Here is a 24,194-nt window from a genome sequence, read left to right as displayed (position 1 = left end):
GAGTGCACCTACCTGACGCCCTTCGTGGGAGATAACTACCAGTTAAACAGGTTAATACCCAGAAAACAAGCGCATACAGGATTGAAAAATAAATACAAAGCTAATGTGAGAAAAAGCTTCATTAAGGTCAAGTGCTGCTAGCGCACAGAGCTGCAGCTGACTGCTTGGCTCTGTGGGTTTTATTAGCTGCATGATGGTGCAGGTCTTTGATCCTGATCATCAACATGTGGTTGGCTTTTTCCTTTCTGCTCTGAAGGAGTGAGCTGGAAGCTGCTTCTCCAGCACCGGTAATGAGATCCAGAGTTCCTGTTCAAAGTACAAACACTTGCACTTTGTTTTCTCTGCCCCTTTCTCCCTTATTCCCTTCATCTCTAAACCCCTGCATTTCTTCTGCTGCCCTCAATTTATGCAATAATTCTTCATCCATGTGTGCCTTTGCTAGTATTTGCCGGCATTTTATCCTATTTTGAATTTAATTTTGGTGCACTCACAATCCCACTCGGTCTCCTCCACCGCCTCCTCCTATTCCTCCCCCCTCCCCGTCATCTTGACTGACTTCTTGCACCGCACCACATCTGACAAGCATGTGCTACAGAAAGTTTCCTCTCCCCTGTGCCCCTTTTGGAAGCCCCACAAAATTAGTTAAGAGACGAAGAGGTATGGACAGACAGAGAGCTGGCAAACAGAGAGAGGAGAGAAAAAGAGAGGGATATAGACAGAAAAAGATGAGTGAGGGACACATGGAGATTTGTTTGTAAATAATGAAGTAGTTGGAGTGTTTTTGAGAGAGGGAACACGAGAAAAAAGAAAGAAAGAAAGAGGAGCGAGTTAGAAAGAGGTAGGAAAAGTGAAAAGAAAGAGGGAGTGGAGCCAATTGGCATAATTTGAGTTATTCAGCTCAGCTCTAAAAGTCTCCGGCTGCCCAGACTCTAAACCACACGGACCAAGGCCCTCTCTGCACCGTCTGAGACTGCAACATGGAGGGTCTGTAAAAACAGAATTAGATTTAGGGAGATCGCCAGTGCAGCACTGTTAAGATTCATTGCTGTGTCTTGCTGGTCAGTCTGGTTTCTGTTCATGCTCCACGTTGATTTGTAGCACCAGTTCAGCTCTATTATTGTACGAGCCAGACGTACTGTGCGATGGACATGCAGAATGGAGTATGACATTGATTTCTACAAACATTTTACGTGGCTTAGAAAGGTAAGACAGTTCTACTCTTGACACCTTCCTGATGTGCAAGACTTACAAAGAATGTCGTGGTTGTTTGTTTGCGCTTTGTTGTAATTGTAATTTTTGTGCAACAATTTCACAAAATTCATGGTTGCTTCTTTTTCTCCTGGGCTGTCAAGAAGCAACCACGAATTTTGTGGTTGCCCTGGTAGATAATTTGAGAGGAATGCATGCTTTGTTTGTGAGCTGAAGAGGTGTGTTGCAGAATATGCAGCAACAAACTGAAGAAGTTACTGCATGAAAAGACCAGCGAACTAATAAATAGTTATGAGTTACTTGATTACTGCATATCACATCTTGTGTTTTAAGCTGAGAAAACAGCTAATATTAGTTTGACTGAGAGGACCAACATGAGGCTGCAGCAGAGATAAACACTAACCACCAAAATATCTCGCATCTTGTACTAAAACGGTGGAACAGTCCTTGTTTTGTTGGTTAAGCCTCTAATCTAACCTGGGAATCGAAGCCTTTAGTGAGATAACGTGTTTGAGGAGAAAGATAAGTGGCTATGCATGTAAGCTGAGATCATTTCCTGCCACTTGAACCTTTAGGGAGTCTTTAGAACATACAGTCTCATCATACTGCTATTAGTCATAAGAGACGACTGCATCCGTCAGGTTAGAACTCTCAAGGATCCATGGATCTATAGACTAAGCCTTTCCACGCATATACTTGTCGGTCGATGTGAAATGCGAGAACAGCAGTTTACCCAAACCAGTATCAGTTCTGTGACATGATACATATGTATATATCATATGTGAATACTTTCTTGCACCGTGTCAGTGCGGTTCACCGTGCAAGAAAGATATGAACAGATTTAATAAGCAGGTGAATCAGCATGGCTCTGAAGAGCGTCAACGACCGAGGTTCACACACTGTTCAAGGCTTCGCTAAAAGACAGCTGCAATTCATTTGAGTTGCAAAAACTTACTTCTATATTCAAAATCTCTCTGTGTAATTGTGAAAAATTGCTTACAAAATATTCTCCCTACAGATAAATGTGAGTTTTGTAGACATTTTTTGGGGGGGAATAAGAGGTAGTTTGGCTGTGTGTGTGTGGCCTTGAAGAGGAGACAGGAGAAAGGGTTTTTAATGGCTAAAAAAAAAAAATGTTCCTTGAAGTAATTAAGCGAGCAACATGAACCAGTTGAGTTGTTCACACTTTTAATAAGCCAGCCCAACACTTAACTAGAAACATACAAGACTGAAAGAACACTCAGGGAGATACAAAGCCATTGTTCACCAAGTGAAGTGAAATAATTATGAAATTATGCCGTTACGCTCAAAACCATAATGTTAAAACACATTAATTATGTGTTTCTATTAAAACTATAATGTATTTTCCAATTACTGTAAACCACTTGAGTTTCTTGGCTCAGGATGGACGCAGGGCTACATGATGTTTCCATAAATGTGGTTAAACGCCTGGATTTCTGAGAAATTTGAGCTCATTTGGTTGCAATTTTACTTCCTTTCCACACTGACGGCTCTGAAATATCTACACAGGATGCCCTGAGCTCATGAAAATTGTTTTCCTCCTAATCAAATAGAATAAAACGTTGTACACAACTTAACACTTGATTAGGACGTGTAAACCTCTTACAGAAGTCTCCACACACTGTTCACTGACTCAGTAAAGAAGTTGAGTACATACTACAGTATGTTTGTGTTTATGGCCCTGAGGCTGCTGTTGACTGTGTAACAGAAATTAATACCTGACATTTATTCTGAAGGTAAACCTCCACTCACCTGGTAACAGTGAGTCCTACCAGGAACGGATTTCACGTTTGGAAGGAGACAAAGAGTCATTAGTTCTCCAGGTGAGATTAGGTTCAATCTGCTTCAATTTCATCCCCCCCCCCTTTTTTTTTGTATTTTTAAGTCTAGTTTGTCAAATAAAAATCAATATTACATCTGTCAGTAATGTCTTGTTATTGCAGTGGTAACACGTTTGAAAACAAGCATGCCTTCGCCTGTAAAAGTGATTCATATTTAATAAAAGCCTGCTGTGCAAATAAAAGAGAACATATGACACCGCAGTGATTGAGTGGGACTGATTCAGTGGTCCTGTATCACACAGGAGTGTCAGAGAGAACACATGAGGAGGAGAAAGTGTGTGTGTGAGCATGTGTGTGTGTGTGTGTGTGTGTGTGTGTGTGTGTGTGTGTGTGTGTGGGGCAAAGGTAAACCAGAGTTTGACTCTGTAAATGTTACGTAATAGCTAATCCAGTGAGATGGGAAAAGCGCTGTGGTAATAAAGGTTAGGTTTGCCAGTTTGGGTGTTGTTACAATACTCGAATACCTTGCTTTGTGCAGTGTGTGTGTGAAACGTGTGTGTGTGTAGGTGTATAACTCCCAGGACTGCTGATCAAGCACTTATCTCAGACAGGTTCAGGCTAGCACCAGCATGTGCTCTAGCATGTAGGTGTGTGTGTGAGAGCAGATGTCCTGTTTGTTTCTTAGGCCTCACATAAAACATTCCCCTGGAAAATCCGCTCCAGTTGGCTCGAGTCTAGCGTGTGATTTGCTATCAAGCGCCTGCTGGTGACAATGCTGGGCGGCTGGAGTGTTGCAAGCACCCAATGACGCACAAGAACTTGTTTATTCTTTTTAAATTAACACTTTTTGTGTTTCATCTGGCACAGACTTGAATATTTACTTAAAAATACCTTGTAAAAAGAGCTGATAGAATGTATTTTGAGAACAGAGACAGTACGCAGGCTTCTCACTTGGCTGCTGTTGCATAAAAATGCCTCACATGTGCAGTGAAATGAAGATTAAATTCTCAATGTTCTGACCTCTGAACAGGTGAGCGTGTTGACAGACCAGGTGGAAGCTCAGGGGGTGAAGATCAGCGATCTTGAGAGTTCTGTGGTGGAACATCAACTCAAACTCAACTCCACAGAGGAAATGCTACATCAGGTACACGTGCAGCTTCGGCTTAGACTGGAGGCAAATGTTTTATTACTGGACCAAAGTCAGGAAACTCTGACTTTGACCAGCAGGCATCCAGAGCTTTTATGTGAATATTGTTCTTCTATTTACTGAGCTGTGACAGAGTGCCAGACTCTTTCCTCATCTGCCTTTTAAATATGAATCTTCTGCAGATTCAATCTTTGCTCATAAGCTGCAGAATGCAACTGATGAGTTCTGCGTCCTGGAGAGAAATTCCTCTGTAAGATTCCTGAGTATCAAGCTGCAGATTACCTTGGCAACCAACATATTTAAGACGATCACACTCATTCCAGGACAGTGTCTCAGAGTGTGTACTGAGTTTATACAGGGCCAGACTGGTCTGTCTGGGCAGGTGATTACAACTTTTGCCACACCCCTCACACACACACACACACACACACACACACACACACACACACACACACACACACACACACAACACACACACAGTGAATTAGAGAATACAACAGAGGAAAGGCAAGTCTGACTAATGAGGAAGGGAGGAACAGTTGAAAAAGGTGGAGAGATGGGAGGGTAGAACGAAGAGGGGTGGTGCTCTTTAAAGAGTTAGAAGTGTGTGTGCGTGTGTGTCTGAAACTTGCAGTTGTTTGATTTAAACCTCAAATCTTCAACTCTACTACTGAGACTTTGGTAAAACACTGACTGGAATGGATTTATGACACTTGACTTTAACCAAAACCAAAACTGCAGGATACTGGAAACTGCTGCAGCCATGAGGGGAATACACTTAACCTTTCCTCTGTCGCAGGCAGACTCTAGAATGGGATGAACCAGGTAATACACAGAATGAATGGCTCTTACGAAACGTTGCTGTTGCTGAAAAAGTCTGTTTCTTCTTATGGTTATTACTGCTACTAATCTCACGGGTACTGGGAATCCTTTTGGTTCTTCTGCTCCGTGTTTAAATCTATGTATAGTGCCGTATGGGAGCAGCGTATCAAAGGGCAGTCTGGGCTGGTTTCTTAGAGACATGGTCATTATGAGGCTTTGGACCTGAGCCGTAAATCTCTTCCTGGTGACAAAGCTCTAATATTTTCCATGCGCCCTCTAGAAGCAGCCCAGCTATTTTTCCAAAGCCCAATGTTTTAAATTGGTGTAGCCATATTTGCCTGCTTTAGATGCTCATTTCTAGACTTTAAGTGATTCAGCACCTGCTTGACATGAACCAAATTAGCAATGCATCTGCCTGCATAGTCTGGCTTAACTCTCAAGGCTGACAGCCATGCATGCGCTATATCTGAGGAAGGCAGATAGTCACAGAACAGTTGAGGACACTCCAAAGCATCAACTTTGATTGGCAGCAGCTCACACTAACAGGATCATTTACCTGTCCAAGTTTTTTTAAAGAAAAAAAAGAAAAACATTTTCCTCATAATGTGTTGTAGTACCCCCCCCCCCCACCATCTCTCTCTCTCTCTCTCTCTCACCCCTCTGCTGTGTGCTTTGAGTGAGCTGTGAAATAGGCATTATAAATAGTGGTCATGGGTTGTGTATATTTAGCCACTCAAACAGCGTCTGAAACCAGTGGGTTTGTCTGAGGGGACTGTTATTACAGAGCTGCTAGCTTGCTGTGCCTCATACTTAATGCAGTCTTAGTTGGGTAAGTAAGGACTGAGTGCTGCAAATCTTTGAGGTCTTCATGTATTTACCTTTGTCCCACCTTGTTTGTTTATTGATGGCAGGAGCTCCTACATAGGACGTCACTGGAGAGCCAGAAGCTGAGTCTTATGGGGGAGGTGTCCTACCTGAAACTAAAGCTGGCAGACATGGAGGGAAAACCGGGCCACGGGGCTGAGAGGCAACACAAAGCGGAGGTGAGCCAAACATGATGTGGAAAGGTTATAATTTCGTACATGACAAGTTGGTGGATCAGCGTAGTTTGTAGGTAGCACTTTAAATATTTTGTGATTAGACTTATATTCTTAAGCGCATTTGTGAGGTGCAGCCTTGCAGCCAAAGTATCTTTTCCACTGAGCACTGTTTTCAAACTTTGGTAAGTTTCGACAGAATCCTCAGGAACACTTCTGTTTTGAAATCCTCGGAAACTTGAACCCATCTCTGCCAGGAATGACAAGGGTACACACAAAAATTTGTCTTATGTTCTGAACCTTGAAGTCAGCTGCTGATTTTATGGAGGTCCATAAACACTTTCTGGAGGAATGGAGAAGAACATTCACCACAACCCTGGCTCTGTTGTTCCTGGGTAACATTGACAGGAAAAAAGTCTCCATGGGGTTTAAATTTCTTGTCATTTCAGAATGAATCATGTATTTGCTTAAGGCTCGTGTGATTGGTTACCAGCAGACATCCTGGGCATTCAGTGACCAGTATAAATCTGAGGAAGGGAAAGTTTCTGTGTAGAAGTGCAACCAGACGGGGTACTGTAATGTATGTTGTTACAGTCAAAACACAAGTGGTCAAAGAGCCTTTGTGTCCTCAGGTTAAAGGAGTTCAGGCATGGCGGAGCTGGCATGATGGATGGTGACCCCAATATGAGAATGTGTAGGCTGCAGAGCCCAGATCGTTTGGTTTTGATTAGATGGCAAAGATAGGCTCTTCTATAAAGAATACACTTCCCGTATTTATTTGAATTTGTTTGAAATATATATATATATACATTTGAAATTCCTACTTTATTTCCATGTTGAAACTGAAAGAGATCCCGTGTGCGTGTGTGTGCGTGTGCGTGAGCTTGTGTAGTTTTATCCGTAACGTAAATGGATTTTTTTTTTAAAAAGAACAAGAAAACACACTTTAAACGCTTAATGGGTCTCCATGTGCTACTTTTACGACACAAACACACATATAAGCGTGTTCACGCACGCAACATGCGGACGCTTCCTCACAGTGGAGCCAGTAAGCTCACAGTTAAATTTAGCCATGGAGGCTCTCCATATCATCTGTCATATCCTCTGGACTGGACCCCAAGTGAGACTTCCTCTATCCACAATCCGAACATAACTTGGCTGCTGTTTACACACTCTTTGAAAGAACATGGGCACAGTCACCCTGGAAATGTGCAAAAACAATTCAGCCTTGTAGTATTCAGTAATGCCAACTACATTTGATAAAGTTACCATGAATAAATGTTGGTAAATGATACAATTATAGCAAGAAGAAGAGGATAGCTGAGTGTTTAGCTGGCCTGGTGTCAGTGGACGGGCGACCAGTGATCAGTGGTGTCAGTCTGTTTCTGTATCTCTGTATTCACACATAAAACTCAAAGACAGTGATGGCCTCAGCATGAGGAAGAGAAGTAAATGTAATTTAAATGTCATCCTCATCACGATGTGGAACACAAACGTGCACGCAAACACACATGTATTTCCCTTTTCTCTTTCTAAACATTTCTCTTAATTTTCTTTCTCCCACGCTGCATCCGTCAGAGTGTGGTGAATTTCATTAGTGAGCTGCAGGAGCAGATGTGTAGGTTTCAGGAGGAGATCAATAGCAAGATCCAGGAGAAAAAAGCCTCAGAGACTGACAGTGGCGGTTCTCCAGTGACATGCCCCGCCAGGTCCACTGAGGACTCAGACCCTGGTCCCTCATGTAACACAACCACAGGGGTGATGCAGAAAGTAGAGGAGGCTGCAGACGGGCCTGATGAGAACGCGCACAGCCGGGGAGAAAGTAGCTCAGATGCAGAGCAGACGTACCACGGTGGAGGAGAATGTGTAGGCCTGTTGCATGACTTCTGACGTGCATAGCATGGTTTGTCTCTCTTTGATGTGTGGAATTCAGAGGTTCACCTGCGAACTGAACACGAACACCAAATACCCACAGCAGTTTTCTATGTCATTATCAAATGTCAGTCAAGATTTTTTTTCTTAATCAAATAACACAACTAATTGATGGCATCTATTAACAAGAAAGAACTCTGAGAGTTCACACCTCCGCCAAGGCAGGTGTGCCACCGCACACCCTCACATGTCACAGTGTGTAGCTGTTCTGTAGAGCGAGAGAATGGGAAACCTGATCAAATTTGGATGTAGCATGAAAGAGCAGACAGACGTGTGTACTGTGGTGCAAATATCACTTCCTGTGTCCTCTAGGAGGTGCTAAAGAGTCCTAACTCATGTAAAGACAACGCTTTCTAATTTTGATGTAAATCAAATACTGTTAGGTAGAATCAAGCATATGTCCTGTAACCACTAGGTGGTGATATCACTATAATTCAGATTGTCTTCAGGTTGGGACTCTGATCAAACATGTAAAGTTTGGAAAAGATCTGACCATATGGAGTCCAGTTACAACAGATTTGTGTTCTCTGGCAAAATATCAAAGCTGGTCTCGTCACAGTAACGCCACTTGACAGAAACTCAGAGTAGCAGTAACCCCTCACCAAGTTCTTAGGACCAAACATGCCATTTCCCCCCATGCCTGACTAATCTGCTCCAAAATATGATGGGTTCTTCCATCTGGTTTGGTGAAAATGGGCCACATAGTTTTTTGCGTAACCCTGATGAGAGACAGACAAACAAACACCACCAAAAACACTACCACCTTGGCTGAGGTAACAGTGTGTTATGAAAGATAATGCACAAAAACACTAACACCAAACAAATATTGAATTTTACTCTGCGAAAGAAAATCTTGTCCGATGGTCTCGACCAGCGTTAACAGGCAAACTTTGATCACTTGTCTTTTAGGGTTTACTCAAAGAGCTCAAGATTCTGAAGGACAAGGTGGAACACCTGGAGGATCAGAAGTTACAGTATGAGAAAAAACTCAAAGCAACAAAGGTAAAATTTAATTTTGACATTTATGGTGTCTAGACTTTTGCAGCATAGCATCAGTGCCCAAATTCCACTGCTAACTGTCCACTCAACTTTCCTAAACGCTATCCAAACGGATGTTCCAGCCAGTTAAGTGAGTCATTCCCTTTATGAAAACACTCTCTCATTCATGGACACCTATTTTTTTCTTAAGAAGGCTGAGAACTGTTTTTAAAGTTCAGTAGAAATAGATTTAATCATGGCTTAGTCCTTTTTTTAATGGTCAGGTTGTGTACTTTGGCCATGGGAGCAACTTTTTTGGGCTTCCTTGAGCAGTTTTACTTGCTCTCTTATGATTATTTTCTCACAAATCATTTCATCTTCTGTCACACTGTCTTTATTTTTTGTCTTTGCCGCATCATGCACAACAGCTGCCTGTGTCTCTGTGTTGGATTATGTCTTATTGATCTGCTACTCTGCCTGTCCAAACATCAACATGTGCAACTCTATTTTTAAATCTACTTATTTAACAAAAACAAAAGAGAAATGAACCCCTGGAAATGTGAACTGGACAACTTCCAGTCCCTACATGATTGGCCCTCGAGGTCACGGATCAAGAAATCTCTTAAGCTGTCACAATTATTCCCATTGTTTTATCATGTTTTTGGTTGTTTTTTTTTCTAAAAGGAAGGGCTTCAATTTCAATATGCTGTGTGTGTGTGTGTGTGTGTGTGTGTGTGTGTGTGTGTGTGTGTGTGTGTGTATCATATCATACTGACTGGTGGATTTCATTACATCTGGGTAAAATTAATTAATTATTGAAGATCGTCAAATATCCAAATGGCACCTCTCCATCAACAGGATGTTTATGCAATTGCTAACTGAGTCAGATTTTTGGATAAATGATGTTAAAATAAAGCCAAATTTTAATGTAAACTCGATAATTGGCTGTAGATGCGGCTGTAGGAGATATTCAGCTACTTGAAAGTGTGTGCGTGTGTGTATTGAGAGACAGAGACAGACAGAGAGAGAGAGAGAGAGAGAGAGAGAGAGCGATAAGAAGTCGTTTCTACAGCATAGCAAGAACAGAGAGAATGTTCTGCCAAACAGATCAGCCTGAAATTCACTGCCATCTGCTGTACTTCAAAACAAACTATAAACTCCTGACAGCAGACTTGATTCTCCAGAATTCTGAGATGAAAAACTTAAGTTGTGTGAGTTCTATATAATTGTCTCTAAAATAGACAGGTCACCAGCATTTGGGTTTCAAGTTAAGGCATGTATCAATAATCATGTCTATGTCTTGCTCGTCTTGTTTTTGCGGTATTCAAAGAGCCATCGTCTGTGTGCATGTAAACAGACATGAGTAGACGCTTACAGCAATGCAGAAGTGCTTGTTTGGTGGTGCTCAGCTAAAGATCCCTCTCTGTGTGGCATCCACAGGTAGAGATCAGCAGCCTTCAGCAGCTTCTGCTCAGTAAGAATGCTGAGATCGAGAGCTTGCACACTCAGCTGCTGGCCAGACCCTCACTTTCCTCTGAGAGCTCAGAAAAAGGTAAACAAAGCATCGGCTTCAAACCCTTGATGGAGCTGCCAATAGCCTCTCTCAATCTTTCTAGCTGGATAGGTTACACAGATAATGAATCACTTTTGTAATAATTAAAACAATATGTCACTCACAAAATATGTTTTCTTTCCTCTTAAGTACTTACATCAGGTGTCTCGAGGCCACAAATACATTTTTTCACTCTTTCATTATTTTTGGGTCTCCAGAATGCAGAAATGCCCTCAGTTGGCTTGAAGCTAATGGTGACAAATAATTAACATCAGCTGCACTGTCCAAAAATGCCAGGTTACAGTCTCTCAAGCGCATCGTCCTGTATGATCCCTGTCTTCTTCATCTAGCCACGTGCTCCGTGTGCTGGGTAGTTCTGCATTCTGGAGTCAAAAAGAGGTAATGCAGAAGGGCTAAACCATCTATGTGAACTCAAGACACCTATTTGTGAGGATGTGAGAGGCAAAAAGCTCTTTATGGTGAAGTATTACTTTTATAAACTGCCTCATCACCGGTCCCTCTGAATTCTCTCTCAGAGGAGATGTACAGGAAGAGGCTACACATCACATAGAAGCGTTTCCAGCGCTTGAGAAATGTTTCCCTTCTGCTCTGAGGGACAGCTTTGACGATCACCAGATGGTTATTACAGAAATTACAAAGCACATCTCCCATCCTTTTGTCTCCTGTGTTGTCTTTATGGATTTCTGATGCCATAATATTCAGTCAGTCCAGAGTTGCGCCTGGCAGAGATAAATATGTCTGGATTGCATCATATTATAACCAGAAATTATCCCCATATGCCTTGAAGTAGAACAGTAAAAGTAAATGAAGACATGACTAAATGATTGATAGCTTCAAAAAAAAAAAAGGTGCAGATGAACCTCAAGACACATCATGCCTTTTCTTCTTGTATATCCTTGCCTTGATTTATACAAACACTAATTTGTGTGATGTAGGTCCTTAGCAGATCAATAATTAGAGTGAGTTTCTCTTTGTAGACCAGGAACTACAAAAGCTGAGGAGTGGGATGAAATCCCTGATTGCTGCCAATGATGAAAAGGTGAGTTTTCTCTTTCTCTTTTTTCCATACAGCTGTTGGTGATTATATGGCACAGAACAACATGTGTATTCCCATCAGTTTCCTACAGCGTGAAACATCTTACCAGTCTGTATATAGCCGAGTTATTATCAGTGCTATTTGAAAGGTTAGAAGGTAACTGTTTTTAGATGTTGTCATTTCTCAGAGGCACCGCCTTCCAACCATTTATAGGACAGAGCGGCTTTTGTATTCTCCCTCCCAGAGAAGTCGGACTTTAAAGACTTACAGACGTGGGTCTACATGTGGCAGGCTAGTGAAGACTCATGTACACACACCCTGAGGCGGCCCATTTCAGGCACACTTAAATAGGCCTTGATCTGCCAAGCCTAATTTTGGAGGGAGTTGTATTAAGAGAACCATGGCAAAACCAGGCATGGGCACCACTACAAAAAACACACATTCCTCAAAGCTGGTTACCACAACTAAAATTTTCAGCAAAGCCTAATTCCCTCCTCAGCCACACTTTTGATGTGAAAGCCATATGCTGAGAGGGACATTTGTGTAGCAAAGCGATCAGTAGTACAGAGAAGCAGATCGTCCATATGTGAGTAACCTCAGATAAACATCTTAATTGGATTGTGTTGACCTTGAACGCCCTCTACTCATGTTTCTCCAGGATCGGCGTATTGAAGAGCTCACTCTGCTTCTGAATCAGTGCAGGCAATTCAGAGAGCTAACTCACACCACAAGGCAAGGTAATCAGCTTTTTCACTCCTTTACAGAAATACCTCCCACTGCTGGGGTCGGGGAAAAATGTTTCTTTCCTTTGTTACTGTAGCTCCACCTGCTGTCCGTTCGTTGTCGAATGGTAGGACTAATTCTAGCAGCAGCGAGGAAGAGGAGAAGAACGGTGACTCTGCCAGTGCAAAGTCTGAGGATGTCAAGTCTGATGTGGGTACAAACAATTGTAGCTGTTTGTCTAAAGGATTTGTCTTTTTTTTCATTTCGCTGCATGAACATGCACAATATTTTTTTCCCCATCGTATCCCAGGTTTCTACAAGCAGCTCCTCCTCTCAACAAGCCTCTCTTTTGTCAGCTCAGAAAGACAGTGATAGCAGCAGGTAGCGGAGCAATGTATTTTCGGCTGCACATCCCAACTAGAGTGTGGTTGGCTTTTACTCAGATAATTATGCTTTTATCTTCTCAGGACAGAAGTGCAGACTTCCAGTAGCATGACTGACCTAACAAATGGAGTCCAACAAAAGGTAGTTTAAACAAAAGGAGGTTTTTCAGTGTTTAAAATTGTGTGTCTTTACTGTATATGATGCACATTTATTGATTCCTGCCTACATTTTTACACAGTATATGAAATCCATTGGCTTTGCGGGATTCTCATATATTTAAACTGACTGAAATGAATTTTGGCATTTGATGATGTATAAATGCAGCTGATGTGTATATTTATCACCTTTTATTTATGACTCTTTTATTTTTTTTTTTTTTCAGAATGACACCAGAAGTCAGACGCTGCCTGTGAATTCATCTCTGATGGAGAGCAGCAGTGAAAACCAGAGTGAAAAGTCTCCAGACAACAGTGAAGATGGAGACTCCAGCCAGAGTAATTCCAAAGTTATTAACTCAGGTGGTCCAGGCAGTAGCACTCATTTCTGGGGCAAACCGCTTTCCTTTAACCGGGAGACCGCTACACCTTTGATCATGAGTAATTGCAGTGGCTCCTGACAGAGAGGGATCGTGGGATTGACCTAACACGCCCTGTCTCTCCATCTATCTCTCTTTCTCTGTCTCTGATTTACCACATGGATTTCAGCTCCACCCTAACTAAACTACGCTGGCAAGTTTCAACTTCAGCCCCACCCTGATTTATTTTTTGCAATGCTGTGCATCAGAGTGAAGACTGACTCTGCAGCATGTGTCATAAAATCACACCTTGTTAATTTTAGCTCAAACCTCCTCACTCAATGGGGCATTAACTGGTGAAATATTTGCTGAACCTAATGATGTGTAACCAGTGCTCCCTCTCTTGAATAGCGCATTGTCAAAAGGCAGACCACCACATGGTTCACCTCTCAATGTTCCTCTGCGTATGAAAAAAAAACAAAACATTTAGCATCCAGATTTTGTCCTCAGCAATTTCACATCTACCCAAAGATATTTATTTTTAAATTCTTGCATTTTCGTAAGGTTACAGTATAGGGGAGGCATTGTCTGCTGCAATTACTGCACTGCCATTATCACTGCTTTAATGGGTTTAGAAAATGTTTCTCACTATAACAGCCTATCTGCAGCGCCATCACATAATCAGAATTGTATTCGTGCGAACAGGGGAAGTGAACTGCTTTTTGTAATCTCTTTTAGTAAAGTTTGACAAAGTGGATGACGGCACTGGAGCGAATACACAAGCTGGCCAGAGAGCTGTGGGTTCCCCAGAATACATGAAGAACAATCGGAGCCTCAAAAGACTCTGGGGAAAGTGAGTGTGGCAAAATACCTTCACACTCCACGCGTGCACCCATGTCACCCATTAGACTGTTCTGGAGCCTCCTAGTTATTATTTAGTCACCAGCAGGAATTTTGCAACTGGAGGTTACCATATTTGGACAAGAAGTTGGAGGTGTGGCGTAGCGCCTCTATTCAGTCTAGTAATATCCAGAGTGGCCACGCCCCAAAGCCTTCCACTGTGGTCTGAATCAGATTGGCTCTGGGCCATGACAGTATTGTAGGTGGTCTCTGACCTTTCATTCAGTACTGTAGCTTAACTGTGATAGTCAATATTTTGGAACTTTTTTTTTTTTGTGTATCTTTCCAGACCATTGACATGATGCAATCCATGTCTTCACTGTTGTTTTTTTTTGGGGGGTGGGGGGGGGGGGTGGTGTTACGGATCATCTGACAAATACTGGTCATCCAAATAAGAGAAGGGCCACAGGCAGGCAGAGAGAGAGAGAGAGAGACGCCAGTGAAGTCTTACGGATGTTGGATGGCCGCAGCAGTCGGCCTCTGCGTCCGAGCATGAGCCGCTGCAGCTGGGTGCCAACATTGCCGGGGCTCATGCAGCTGTAAAAATCCTCCACAAGCAACGAATAGATCACACTGGCAAGAGTGAAAATGCTAATGCATTCTGCTAAATATGGTTGACTCGATGCCGTTGATAAAATACAGTTTCCATATGTTCTTCAAAACAGTGTGGGCGAAGCAAGAACGAAAGGATGTTTGGTCTAAAAGTAGAAGTTCTGATGTAGTTTTACACGATAGAGTCCATGTTCAGAACTTCCTGAAACTGAGCATTTGTCAAAAATAATGTAGCCAGCAGAGTGTTCTAACGATCTATGGAGGAGAGGGATATCAAACATTTCCACAAATTACAGGAATTATAAACTGTTTGTGCATGAGCGAGTACAAATGTGTAAAACATAGAAAAATGAAAGTGACTTTCAGGTTGAAATTAGTGCTCATCAAGTCTAGCATTGCTCACCTGTGCTTTGCTAACTCTGAATTACATTCCTGCCATCGTATCGATGCGTAACACAGATTGGCGTCTTAAAATATTAGTTTATTGTCTCACTGGGAGAAAAAGTCTTTTAGCAAGTTCTATGATATAATAATAATATAATAATAATTATAGTTGCATTCAATAACTGCATGTTGGTGTGGCTTTGGGTACCAAAAGTTTGAGTCTCCTGGATGACCCTCAAAATACAGAATAGTTTTTAGTTTGCCCCCTGGTGTCTTTTCAATGCTGGCATGAGGCCAAATACAGAGCCAACCAGTCTGATGATGCCTATTGATCATCTACACTGACACATCTGGACACATCTGGAGAGGAGCGGTCCCTGCATCGTCTCTGTGCCCAGCTTTCCATTATCTTGGGGTCACAAAAACTCACTTCAGTGTACAAGGAACCAGGATGACACCACCGATGATTCACGTAATACTGTGTAGTGAAAAACCTTCCATGGTCACACGTGGCTTTGCGGTATCAGAATGCTTTCTATTACTCTCGTCCGTGCAGGCTAAGAAGAACCCAGTCTGGAGGACTGCAGGCAGCAGACCCAGATGCTAGTCAGTTTAGAAGAGGGGGACTGCGTGCTACAGCTGGGCCGAGACTGACCCGCACGCCAGAATCTCATGACTCTGCATGGTAAGAGTCAGTGTGCCACCCAGTTACTTGTAATATCTACACCTACAACTAAAAGGGTTTTTCCTCTGTCATGTCTTCTTATACTTTGCTGCTTTGATAGAATCTGGTTGGAATACAAATTGTATTTGAATGATTTTGTTTTATATATTTAACATTTGTTGTCCTTTTCCTATCAGCGATATGAATATTCCATTCAGGCAGTGGACCAAGGAGCAGGTGTGTGGCTGGCTAGACGACTATGGACTGGGCCAGTATGTCAATCTCACTAGACAGTGGGTTGAAAACGGTCAGACGCTGCTGTCTGCTACACCTCAGGACTTTGAGAAGGTCAGGCAGGGCAGTTATTGCTACTTCACTTTTTAACACTGCCCAATTATATTCCTCTTAGATCTGTTTTCTTATGAGAAACTGTATATTACTGATGAATATATCAGAGATGTTTAGGTTTATCAGGAAAAAGCAAAATGCATGCTCTAGACAAAAAAAAAAAGATAAAATGTCTGTTTGCTACCTCAGGAGATGGGTATGAAGAACCCTCTGCACAGGAAAAAGCTGCAGCTGGCTTTGAGGGCTTTTACCACAAAAGTGATAGAGAAGTCATCTGAACTGGACCACATCTGGGTCACCAGTAAGACTCTTTCCTGTCGTCTTTCCTGTTTTACTCTCACCTAGACACTTCTAATGTCACAAACCAGACAGTTACGATTGCAATATGTAAGATACCATGTTAAGTCAGCATTAAAACCAAGGAGTGGATTGTATTTATTTGAGCAGTTAAACATGTGGTGGACTCTGAATCCTGAGGTGGAATCAGAACTACTGTGAGCAGAAAAGTGAATTATAGTCTGACTGTTCCTCGCGTAGGGTGGCTGGATGATATTGGTTTGCCTCAGTATAAAGACCAATTCCATGAAGCTCGTGTAGATGGTCGGATGATACAATACCTGACAGTGGTAAGACGAAATCCTGCTTGTGTTGTATATTGTTAAAGTTCATGCATGCAATAATATAGTATTTCCTTAAATGTCCGTTTTGATGCAGAACACAGAAATAAGTAGTTAAGTTTTCACACAAATGTTCCTTTTCCAATTTCTTAGAATGACCTCTTGACTCTAAAGGTGACCAGCCAGCTTCATCATCTCAGTATAAAATGTGCCATCCATGTCCTTCACGCCAATAAATTCAATCCCAACTGTCTACGGCGCAGGCCTGGGGAAGAGGTGAGCCAGGCAAATTTCAAAAGCTGGATTGTGCTACTGTGTGATACACTTGTGACATACGGCATTGTTGTATGTATGTGGGTGTGTTGTTTGTTAACCAGTCAATACTGTCAGTCAATACTAAAGCTAAGAGAGGAGTGTAACATGTAAAGAGAAGGACATTGACGTTCAAAGTCTGTGACAGGCCTTAAATGGCAAACAGATATAATTACAGCGATTGCCCACAAGATGGAGACAAATAGCCAGAAAAACAATTACTTCCAAAGTTTGAAAGCAGAGCAAACTTCACTCTGCTCATTTCTTGTGAATTTAGGAAAAAACTTTGAATGATATGACTGAAATGGAAGGGGATATAATAAGTTATATTTTTGTTTTTGATATTCTTCAGAAACAGCCGTCTCCTTCTGAGGTGGTGCAGTGGTCTAACCACCGTGTGATGGAGTGGCTTCGAGCGGTGGACCTAGCTGAGTACGCCCCTAATCTACGGGGAAGTGGTGTTCATGGTGGGCTGATTGTGAGTCAAGTCTTGAAGTTTAAATGCTCATTATCTCATAGTTTTAGTAGCATTAAAAGTTTCCAGTGTGTGTCTGGAGATGTTTGAGGCCTCCACTGACCACTCAGTCTTTGGCCTGACTGTGAAATACTCCTGCACACACGTATTGTCATTACTGCAGGTTGTCACTATGCTCCTCCACAGATCCTGGAGCCTCGCTTCAGCTCAGAGACTTTGGCCTTGCTGTTAAATATTCCTCCACAGAAGACTTTGCTCCGCCGTCATCTCGCCACAGCCTTCTCTGCCCTCGTTGGGACTCAGGCCACACAGGAGAAGCGAGAGTATGGTAATGCCACAGGTCACGTTCCCTTAACTACCACTGCCAAAGTCAAGGTAAGAGCATGCGAAATAGAGCTGTAGCAAAATAAAATCTGAATTATTTATTAATGGTTTGACTTTTTTTGTGCTTTTAGCCGAAGAAGCTGGGCTTCACCCAATTTAGTCACCTGAGAAAGAGGAAACCTGATGAATCTGCAGACTATATCTGTCCTATAGACAGTGGAGCTATGACAGTGAACGGGGTTTCACGCTTGCCCTCTGCAGCACTCAGGGGCATCAGCCCCAACGTGGACAGACAGGCTGAAAGGCAGGAGCAAGGAGAGAAAAAGCCTTCGCTAACAGCTACAAAAAGTAATTAAAAGACAGCAGTGAACTCTGGACCCTCCCCACGACACTAAGAGACTTTCTTAATCAGAGGAAAATCTACCTAAGACTCATTCACAGAGAGTTTTACTGAATGGGCACGTAGAGCTTATATCTATTGAGTGATATTAACCGCTATTCATGTACAACCCAGATATTGTTTGAACAAGATTCTCTGAAATGATGAACTGTAACATTGTGTGAAATGTCATGTGAAAGCTGCTCTCTGCATTCCTTTTAAAGTCAGATTCCCAAGCTTCCTCTTTTGCTTTCAAACAATTCATTTTACTGACCACTTTTTATTTAAATGACTGTAGATTGACTCGCGATGTTGACGATCTTTTCTGTCTCGTGTACTATACCTGGATTTACTGAAGAGTTTCAGAACTGACACCACTTACTCTAAGCATAGGTGTTACTCACTCATTTTCTGTAGACAGTTGAAGAAAAACGGCATCAAAAGATAAATTAATACAGATATTTGATGGCAGAGTTTCTCTAATTCTACACGTTCAATTTATCCAATCAGAGTGCTGTTTAATCAGATCATTGTGACTGCCTAGATTTGATTTTTGAAATAGAATATCAACAGTTAAATAGTTAGTTTTGTTGAACTTAACTGAGGAGAAAAAAATAAACTAATAAAACCATTTGTCCCCTCAACTTTGCCATCACTGTTGTTTAAATTGTTACTGCTTTGTACAAAAACCATCAAATTGACATACTTTCACTTTGTTTATTGAGTAGTTTTCAATCTTTTACTGGCAGATAATTATTCACATTTCTGCAGTTGTTCACTTTAAATTTTTTAGGACCACCTCAGTTCCTGAAGATGGTTTGAGGGATATTGAATGACTAGTGGATTCAAGGCTGCCCACTACTGGTTAAAAATGGAAGTACACTTGGAATCCTACGACTGCATGGTGGATTTTAACCTGTCCTGTGCCAAAACAGGTTATTGAAAGAAGATAAGCTGGGAAAGCTGCTTTAATGCTGCTGACCGGACTTAAACAGAGACTATTTGTTTTTGTTTGTTTGTTGAATTAGTCAGAATAAAAGGATCTAACAATCAGTTGACCCGTGGTCCCGACTGGTGTGCACTCACTTAAGTAAATAAAACTTGTCTCCCCAACAGTTATACTAAAACATGTGTATCAATGAGAAAAAAACTGACAACAAAATTCAGAAGAAATGTGATTTGGTGCTTGAAAGCTTTGTCTTCTGATAAATAGACTTTGTTCAGTCACAGATATTTTTCTTTTTTTAATTTGAAAAAATATACGGCTAAAAACACATAAACAAACGTTTGTGAATAACAGAAAAAAATGAACTACTCTTGCTTTTAAATTCTAATGATAGATAACACAAAAATTTACCATAAAACATATTTTGCATGAGAGTTACTTGCTCGATCGCTCGCTCACTCCCCTTTTGATTGGAACAAAGTGATGACACAGAGTCAGAACACACTCTAGCACAGAGCACAAACGATTCAGGCAGAACGTACGTTCTAACAATGTCCTGTATCTTAAAAGTTATAAACCTCAATACAGCATGCGACATTTACCAGATGAGACAGGAAGTGAAGGAAGTGGTAAGAATATATCATCATTCAAGGTCCTGGTGATGGTATCAGGTTATTCTGCTGCTACCATGGGGGGATGAGGCAGCGATCACTTCCTCTCTGAACCACACAGCCTCCATTTGACCAAACACATGAATCAGGGACTAATTTGCCCCGGCTCATGACTAGTTTCCTTACAAAGAACATCGTGATGCCTTCTTGTGCATGACTGCTGTTGAAATGATCATAAATTAAATGCTGAAAAATGTGTAAAACCACCCAACTGATTCCAGTCCCAAGGTAATTTGAAGTGGTCGTGGCTGGGATACTAGGTTTTAAAAATCATTTCATTCAAATGAAAGGTATTTTTATTCCTTTCTTTGATGACAATAAGGTATATGATTAAAGGCAGAACATATTTTCTGGAAATATTGGGATAGTGAAATTACGTGGGGAAAAAAATAAATCCTCATCTGACACCAGCAGATGTCAGTGTTGGCTGTGTATGCTGCTAGGACTACAGCCACACAGCTGGACGCTTCCAGCTCATTTATTATGTACGCATTTGTCAGTCAGGGGAATATTGGTGTAATTCTGCTATTCTGACACTGACAAAACCGTGGTCCATACTTTTTATAAAAGAGTACAAACAGCATGACTACAGCTAGACAGATTGGTAGTTGTGAGTTTTGTCAGCACAAAGTTAAAACAGCATCATTAAGCATATTCACTTTATACCAATGATAAATTTCTATAAATGTGTAAATCTGTGTTTATTTTACACTGCTACTGCTTCATCTGCATGCATATGTGCATCTGTACAGTGATGATGGCATTGTTTACAATAGTGCATCTTAGCTAATTTCAGTAATGTGACCCAGCCTCCACTGGCTGACAGTTTAATGGCTATTATTTGTGTCACCCTCTCTCAAAACGCTTAAGCAGTAAATTGCTGCCTGCAGGAGACAGTGGTATGACTGACGTTTTACCTTGCAATATGATATCTATTGTTTTAATTAAGTGAAAGGGATAGTGACATTTATTGGTTTCCAAGCAACTTGTTAATAGCAGTATAAGAAAAAAAAAGTGGTAGTAAATTATCACAGTTTACATTACATAAATAATTTGCACATTATTCCCCCACTGCGACTGTCAATTCATATGACACTTACACGTATACATGTTTGTTTGTTTTTGATTCTGTATTACTTTTGTACTGAAAATGTCTATTATAATTATGGTGTCAGACATTTATTCTGTTCCCAAGGATGTTTAAAGTGATGCCAGTCACAAATGTGTTTGAGGTTGAAGTCATCACCTTGTCTGTTTGATCTATGGACTCATTCAGATGTCTTTAGTGGAGCGTTATCATGTTTTATATGATGTCACTGGTAGTTCCTGTTATTAACTTGCCACCATCTTGCCAGTTTGGGGAACATATTTGCTGTTAGGGTGGTGCATGTGTTGTATTACTCCCCGACCAGCTACTAACGCTGTATCTCTCTCCAGCACACCAGTTTGTTCTGACAGGCCTGCCACAATGATGACTGCGTCACCCAGATGCGGCGGAGCAGCTTGCGAGTCGACCCTGACATGCTGTCAAAAGGAGCAGCCAGCCGTCCGCATGAACCTTCTTCTGCCCCGTTGAACTTTAGAGCCCATCTCATCCTGTACAGCCAGCCACCATCAACCAGGCTGTTTCTCTCCCTGCCTGTGTCCCAAGTAAGCCTTGTCTGGATTGGATGTCATTTTACAATAGATAGTTGCCAATCCAGTGGATTGATTTCTCTTTGAATTAGATAATCTGAAGTCAAGCTAAAGACAAAACCCTCTGTGTCATGCTTGGTTTCTGCACTTGCTTTATAATTGTCTGAAAAATGTGGCCCATCTATTGACAGCCAAAGTGAGATTAGACAGAGCCCTGACTGATAACTGTGTAAACACCCTGGTTGTTTATTGAGTCTCCCCTACGAAACATAACATAAAATCTACATCAGGGAGTTGCTACAGTTAAATTATATATAACATTTTGTCAGTCTTAAACAAAAGCATCGTGCATAGAACAGTGCTCTCTCTAAAATGACAGAATCAGCTACTAAGGAACTGCAAATACACTCACCCCAAAACCTAAAAAGGAAAAGAATGTAAGAAAATGACGCATGAACAACTGATAAAAACAGAGCTACAACTCACCACATCAATGTCCAAATGGTTGTCCTGGTTGCCAAAACTATCATGAAAGTGCTGAAACTCAAAACAGTTTTGATGTCAAATGAATGGAAGCTATTTCCTTTCCTCAGGCCATCATCATGGGTGATCAAGACTGACATGCATCACCAGAGGCTTTCACGTCCAATGAGAACACCTGTCTAACTCTCTGGAACTGGACAGAGGCATGCCATTGCAAATAACATTTCATATGTACCACACATGCCTCAGAAGACCTGGTGGCATTGTAGAACATAGAAGCAAAGATACGAAAAATAATTCTGGAGAACAATGTTGTCTGTTTTTAGAATGACGTGAAAAAAAAAAAGCAAAACTGATGCTTGCCAAAAATAAAATGATTGTGATGCAGACAAAACATTGGAACTCAGTGCTAGTACAATTTGTTAAAATACATAGAACAGACTCAGCAACATCCCAAAACTCCCCATGATCCCTTGATTTCACTTAATACCAGGGTTCAATAATATCAAAGCTTTGAACAATGTCCATGAGATAACCCAGGGTAAAAGAGCTGCGGATCAACCATACAAACTTTGTTTTAGGAAACTATTTAAGAAGATGTACTGAGACTGCAGTTCTTTGTGTGAGTAGCTTTATTCTTATTCTTCAGAGCCCATTAGGGACACAGATAGAAAGTCAATCAGTTAAAAGGAGGTTAATGTGAACAATCCGTACACACAATGAATGCAAAACACTCTCAGATAGTTGCTTTGAGTAGAAAGTGTCATGCTGATGAAAAAGTGTATGTGCATACAGTATGTCGTGCATTCCTATCAGTTGCCCTATCCTCCACAGCAGATTTACTCCACTTACCGGAAATAATTGTTTCCCATTGTTTTCAACAATCAATAGCTCAGAGGGAGAAAAAAAGGGCAAATCTATGAACCTTCCACAAAAAAATTCTAATGCTACAACTGTGGCTAAATCAGAGCAAATAACTGCATGAATCTGTCTAGCTCTCACAATGTCAGTGGTTCTGGTGTTAATCAGTCTGTTGTCCCAGGTTTCACCTTCTAAGAACTGACGCTACTAGGTCGATCCCTCACACATATACGCCGTCACTTTCTTTCTCTCCACGACTGCCATGGCCAGGAGCTCCCCAGCAGCACCTCAATGATAAAAGTACTAGATGCAAAGAATTTGTGTACTACCCCACTGGGCATTTTCAGGGAAACAAATCTGAGAGGCTCTCACTAACCTGTCCCTGCTCAGAGTACTTTGGCAGGGACCTCTTGCCAAGGTTCCATGCCATAGATCAGACACTCTGCTCCTCTGGTGACAAGAAGTCATGTTACAATAAGGCTAGTGATGGGCTCAGCTGCTGGAAATTGAAGACCCCTACTGTTATCACATAGCCAATTGCTCTACATCTGAGTAGTGCGCATCATTGTGTTGCAGAACGCCACTGTTGACTTGATGTCATTTGAAGGTCCCTCCCATATGGAAGTTATGTCTCAATGCCACTGTCATCTGCTCACCAGCTGATAACGGTGCCATGGTGGTTAGTGTCTCCAAGTTTGCCCAGTATCTTTCCAGCACAAGAACAGAAATCATTCAATGCTGTTGGAACAGGTTGAAGAGACAAACAGATTGTTGGTGAATCTGAAAGTCATAGTCCTGCAGGCACTCTCGTCATTTGACAGCTCAGGTTCCACCTCCTCTAAGTTGAACTATGAATGGAATTACAAGTGACAAAAAGACTCAGGGACAAAGGCAGTTAAACTTGTCTTGGTGTTGACAGAGTAATGTATTTCTGGCCTCGTGAGGGAGCAGTGCAGGAGGAAAAAAAAACTGGCCTCCTTGTTGCTGGTACCTGTCAACAAAGATCCACATAAGGTCTGGTTAGGTCAGCTTCTGTGACTGAGGTTCTTTGTTGCGTGAAGGCAGTGGAACAATCTTGAGTCCACTGGCATACAAGGTCCTTCAGAGTTAGCTGGTGGAGTAGGCTGGTGATGGCAGAAATATCCCTGAGAAGACATGAATTATAGGAGACCAGTTTCACCAAAAATCTGTGACTGTGACAATCATTGTGACTGACTGAGCAATCTTGGACTGCAAATAGTTTTTTTGGGTCCATGGGCATGTCCACTGCTCAAATGACACCCAAAAAAGATTTCTTTGGCACGAGGGGATACTGAAGCATTTATAGGGGTTGGGGCATACACCTGGTCCAAGAATGACAGGGAGGAGACACTTCACCCAGGTTTTCCAGGGTTCCCTCAAAACTTGCATCATGGACTAAGAGGTTGTCAAGGTAGATAGCACAGTGATTGAATGATAATGAACAATGTCAACCAGGTAGCTAAAT

At 41.7% G+C, this 24,194-nt stretch overlaps 1 protein-coding gene across 4 annotated transcripts; it reads left to right on the top strand.

The window, feature by feature from the left end:
• The first annotated feature begins 653 nt into the window (after positions 1–653).
• On the top strand, positions 654–19,159 carry ppfibp2a (PPFIA binding protein 2a). Of its 4 annotated transcripts, none has more exons than XM_086185289.1 (21): positions 654–1,203; positions 2,967–3,053; positions 4,042–4,155; positions 5,892–6,023; positions 8,859–8,951; positions 10,368–10,479; positions 11,478–11,539; positions 12,195–12,273; positions 12,357–12,469; positions 12,570–12,640; positions 12,727–12,784; positions 13,026–13,137; positions 13,896–14,010; positions 15,550–15,678; positions 15,855–16,005; positions 16,195–16,306; positions 16,543–16,631; positions 16,776–16,898; positions 17,287–17,412; positions 17,596–17,784; positions 17,865–19,159. In XM_086185289.1, exons 1-21 carry the CDS (start codon positions 1,156–1,158, stop codon positions 18,087–18,089), a joined length of 2,340 nt encoding a protein of 779 aa, XP_086041415.1. In that variant the 5' UTR covers positions 654–1,155; the 3' UTR covers positions 18,090–19,159. The 4 variants fall into 4 exon arrangements, with proteins under 4 accessions (XP_086041415.1, XP_086041408.1, XP_086041419.1 ...); XM_086185282.1 differs by having other exon boundaries at positions 13,026–13,161; XM_086185293.1 differs by lacking the exons at positions 654–1,203; positions 2,967–3,053; positions 4,042–4,155 and adding an exon at positions 4,747–4,983 and having other exon boundaries at positions 13,026–13,161.
• Positions 19,160–24,194: the final 5,035 nt, after the last annotated feature.

This window comes from Aulostomus chinensis, chromosome 2 (genome assembly GCF_037954235.1).
Source record: "Aulostomus chinensis isolate RoL2024-O1b breed Wild chromosome 2, RoL_Achi_v1.0, whole genome shotgun sequence".
NCBI lineage: Eukaryota > Metazoa > Chordata > Actinopteri > Syngnathiformes > Aulostomidae > Aulostomus > Aulostomus chinensis.
Note: the sequence above shows the minus strand (reverse complement) of the source record. Positions and strands in the feature narration are given on the sequence as shown.

Bases quoted from the DNA above. Each gene is read 5' to 3' on its own strand.
- ppfibp2a (XM_086185282.1), top strand. From the start codon at position 1,156: ATGGAGTATGACATTGATTTCTACAAACATTTTACGTGGCTTAGAAAG. The intron at 10,480-11,477 runs GTAAACAAAGCA...TTCTCTTTGTAG, and splicing joins CTCTGAGAGCTCAGAAAAAG to ACCAGGAACTACAAAAGCTG. The intron at 16,006-16,194 runs GTCAGGCAGGGC...TTGCTACCTCAG, and splicing joins CACCTCAGGACTTTGAGAAG to GAGATGGGTATGAAGAACCC.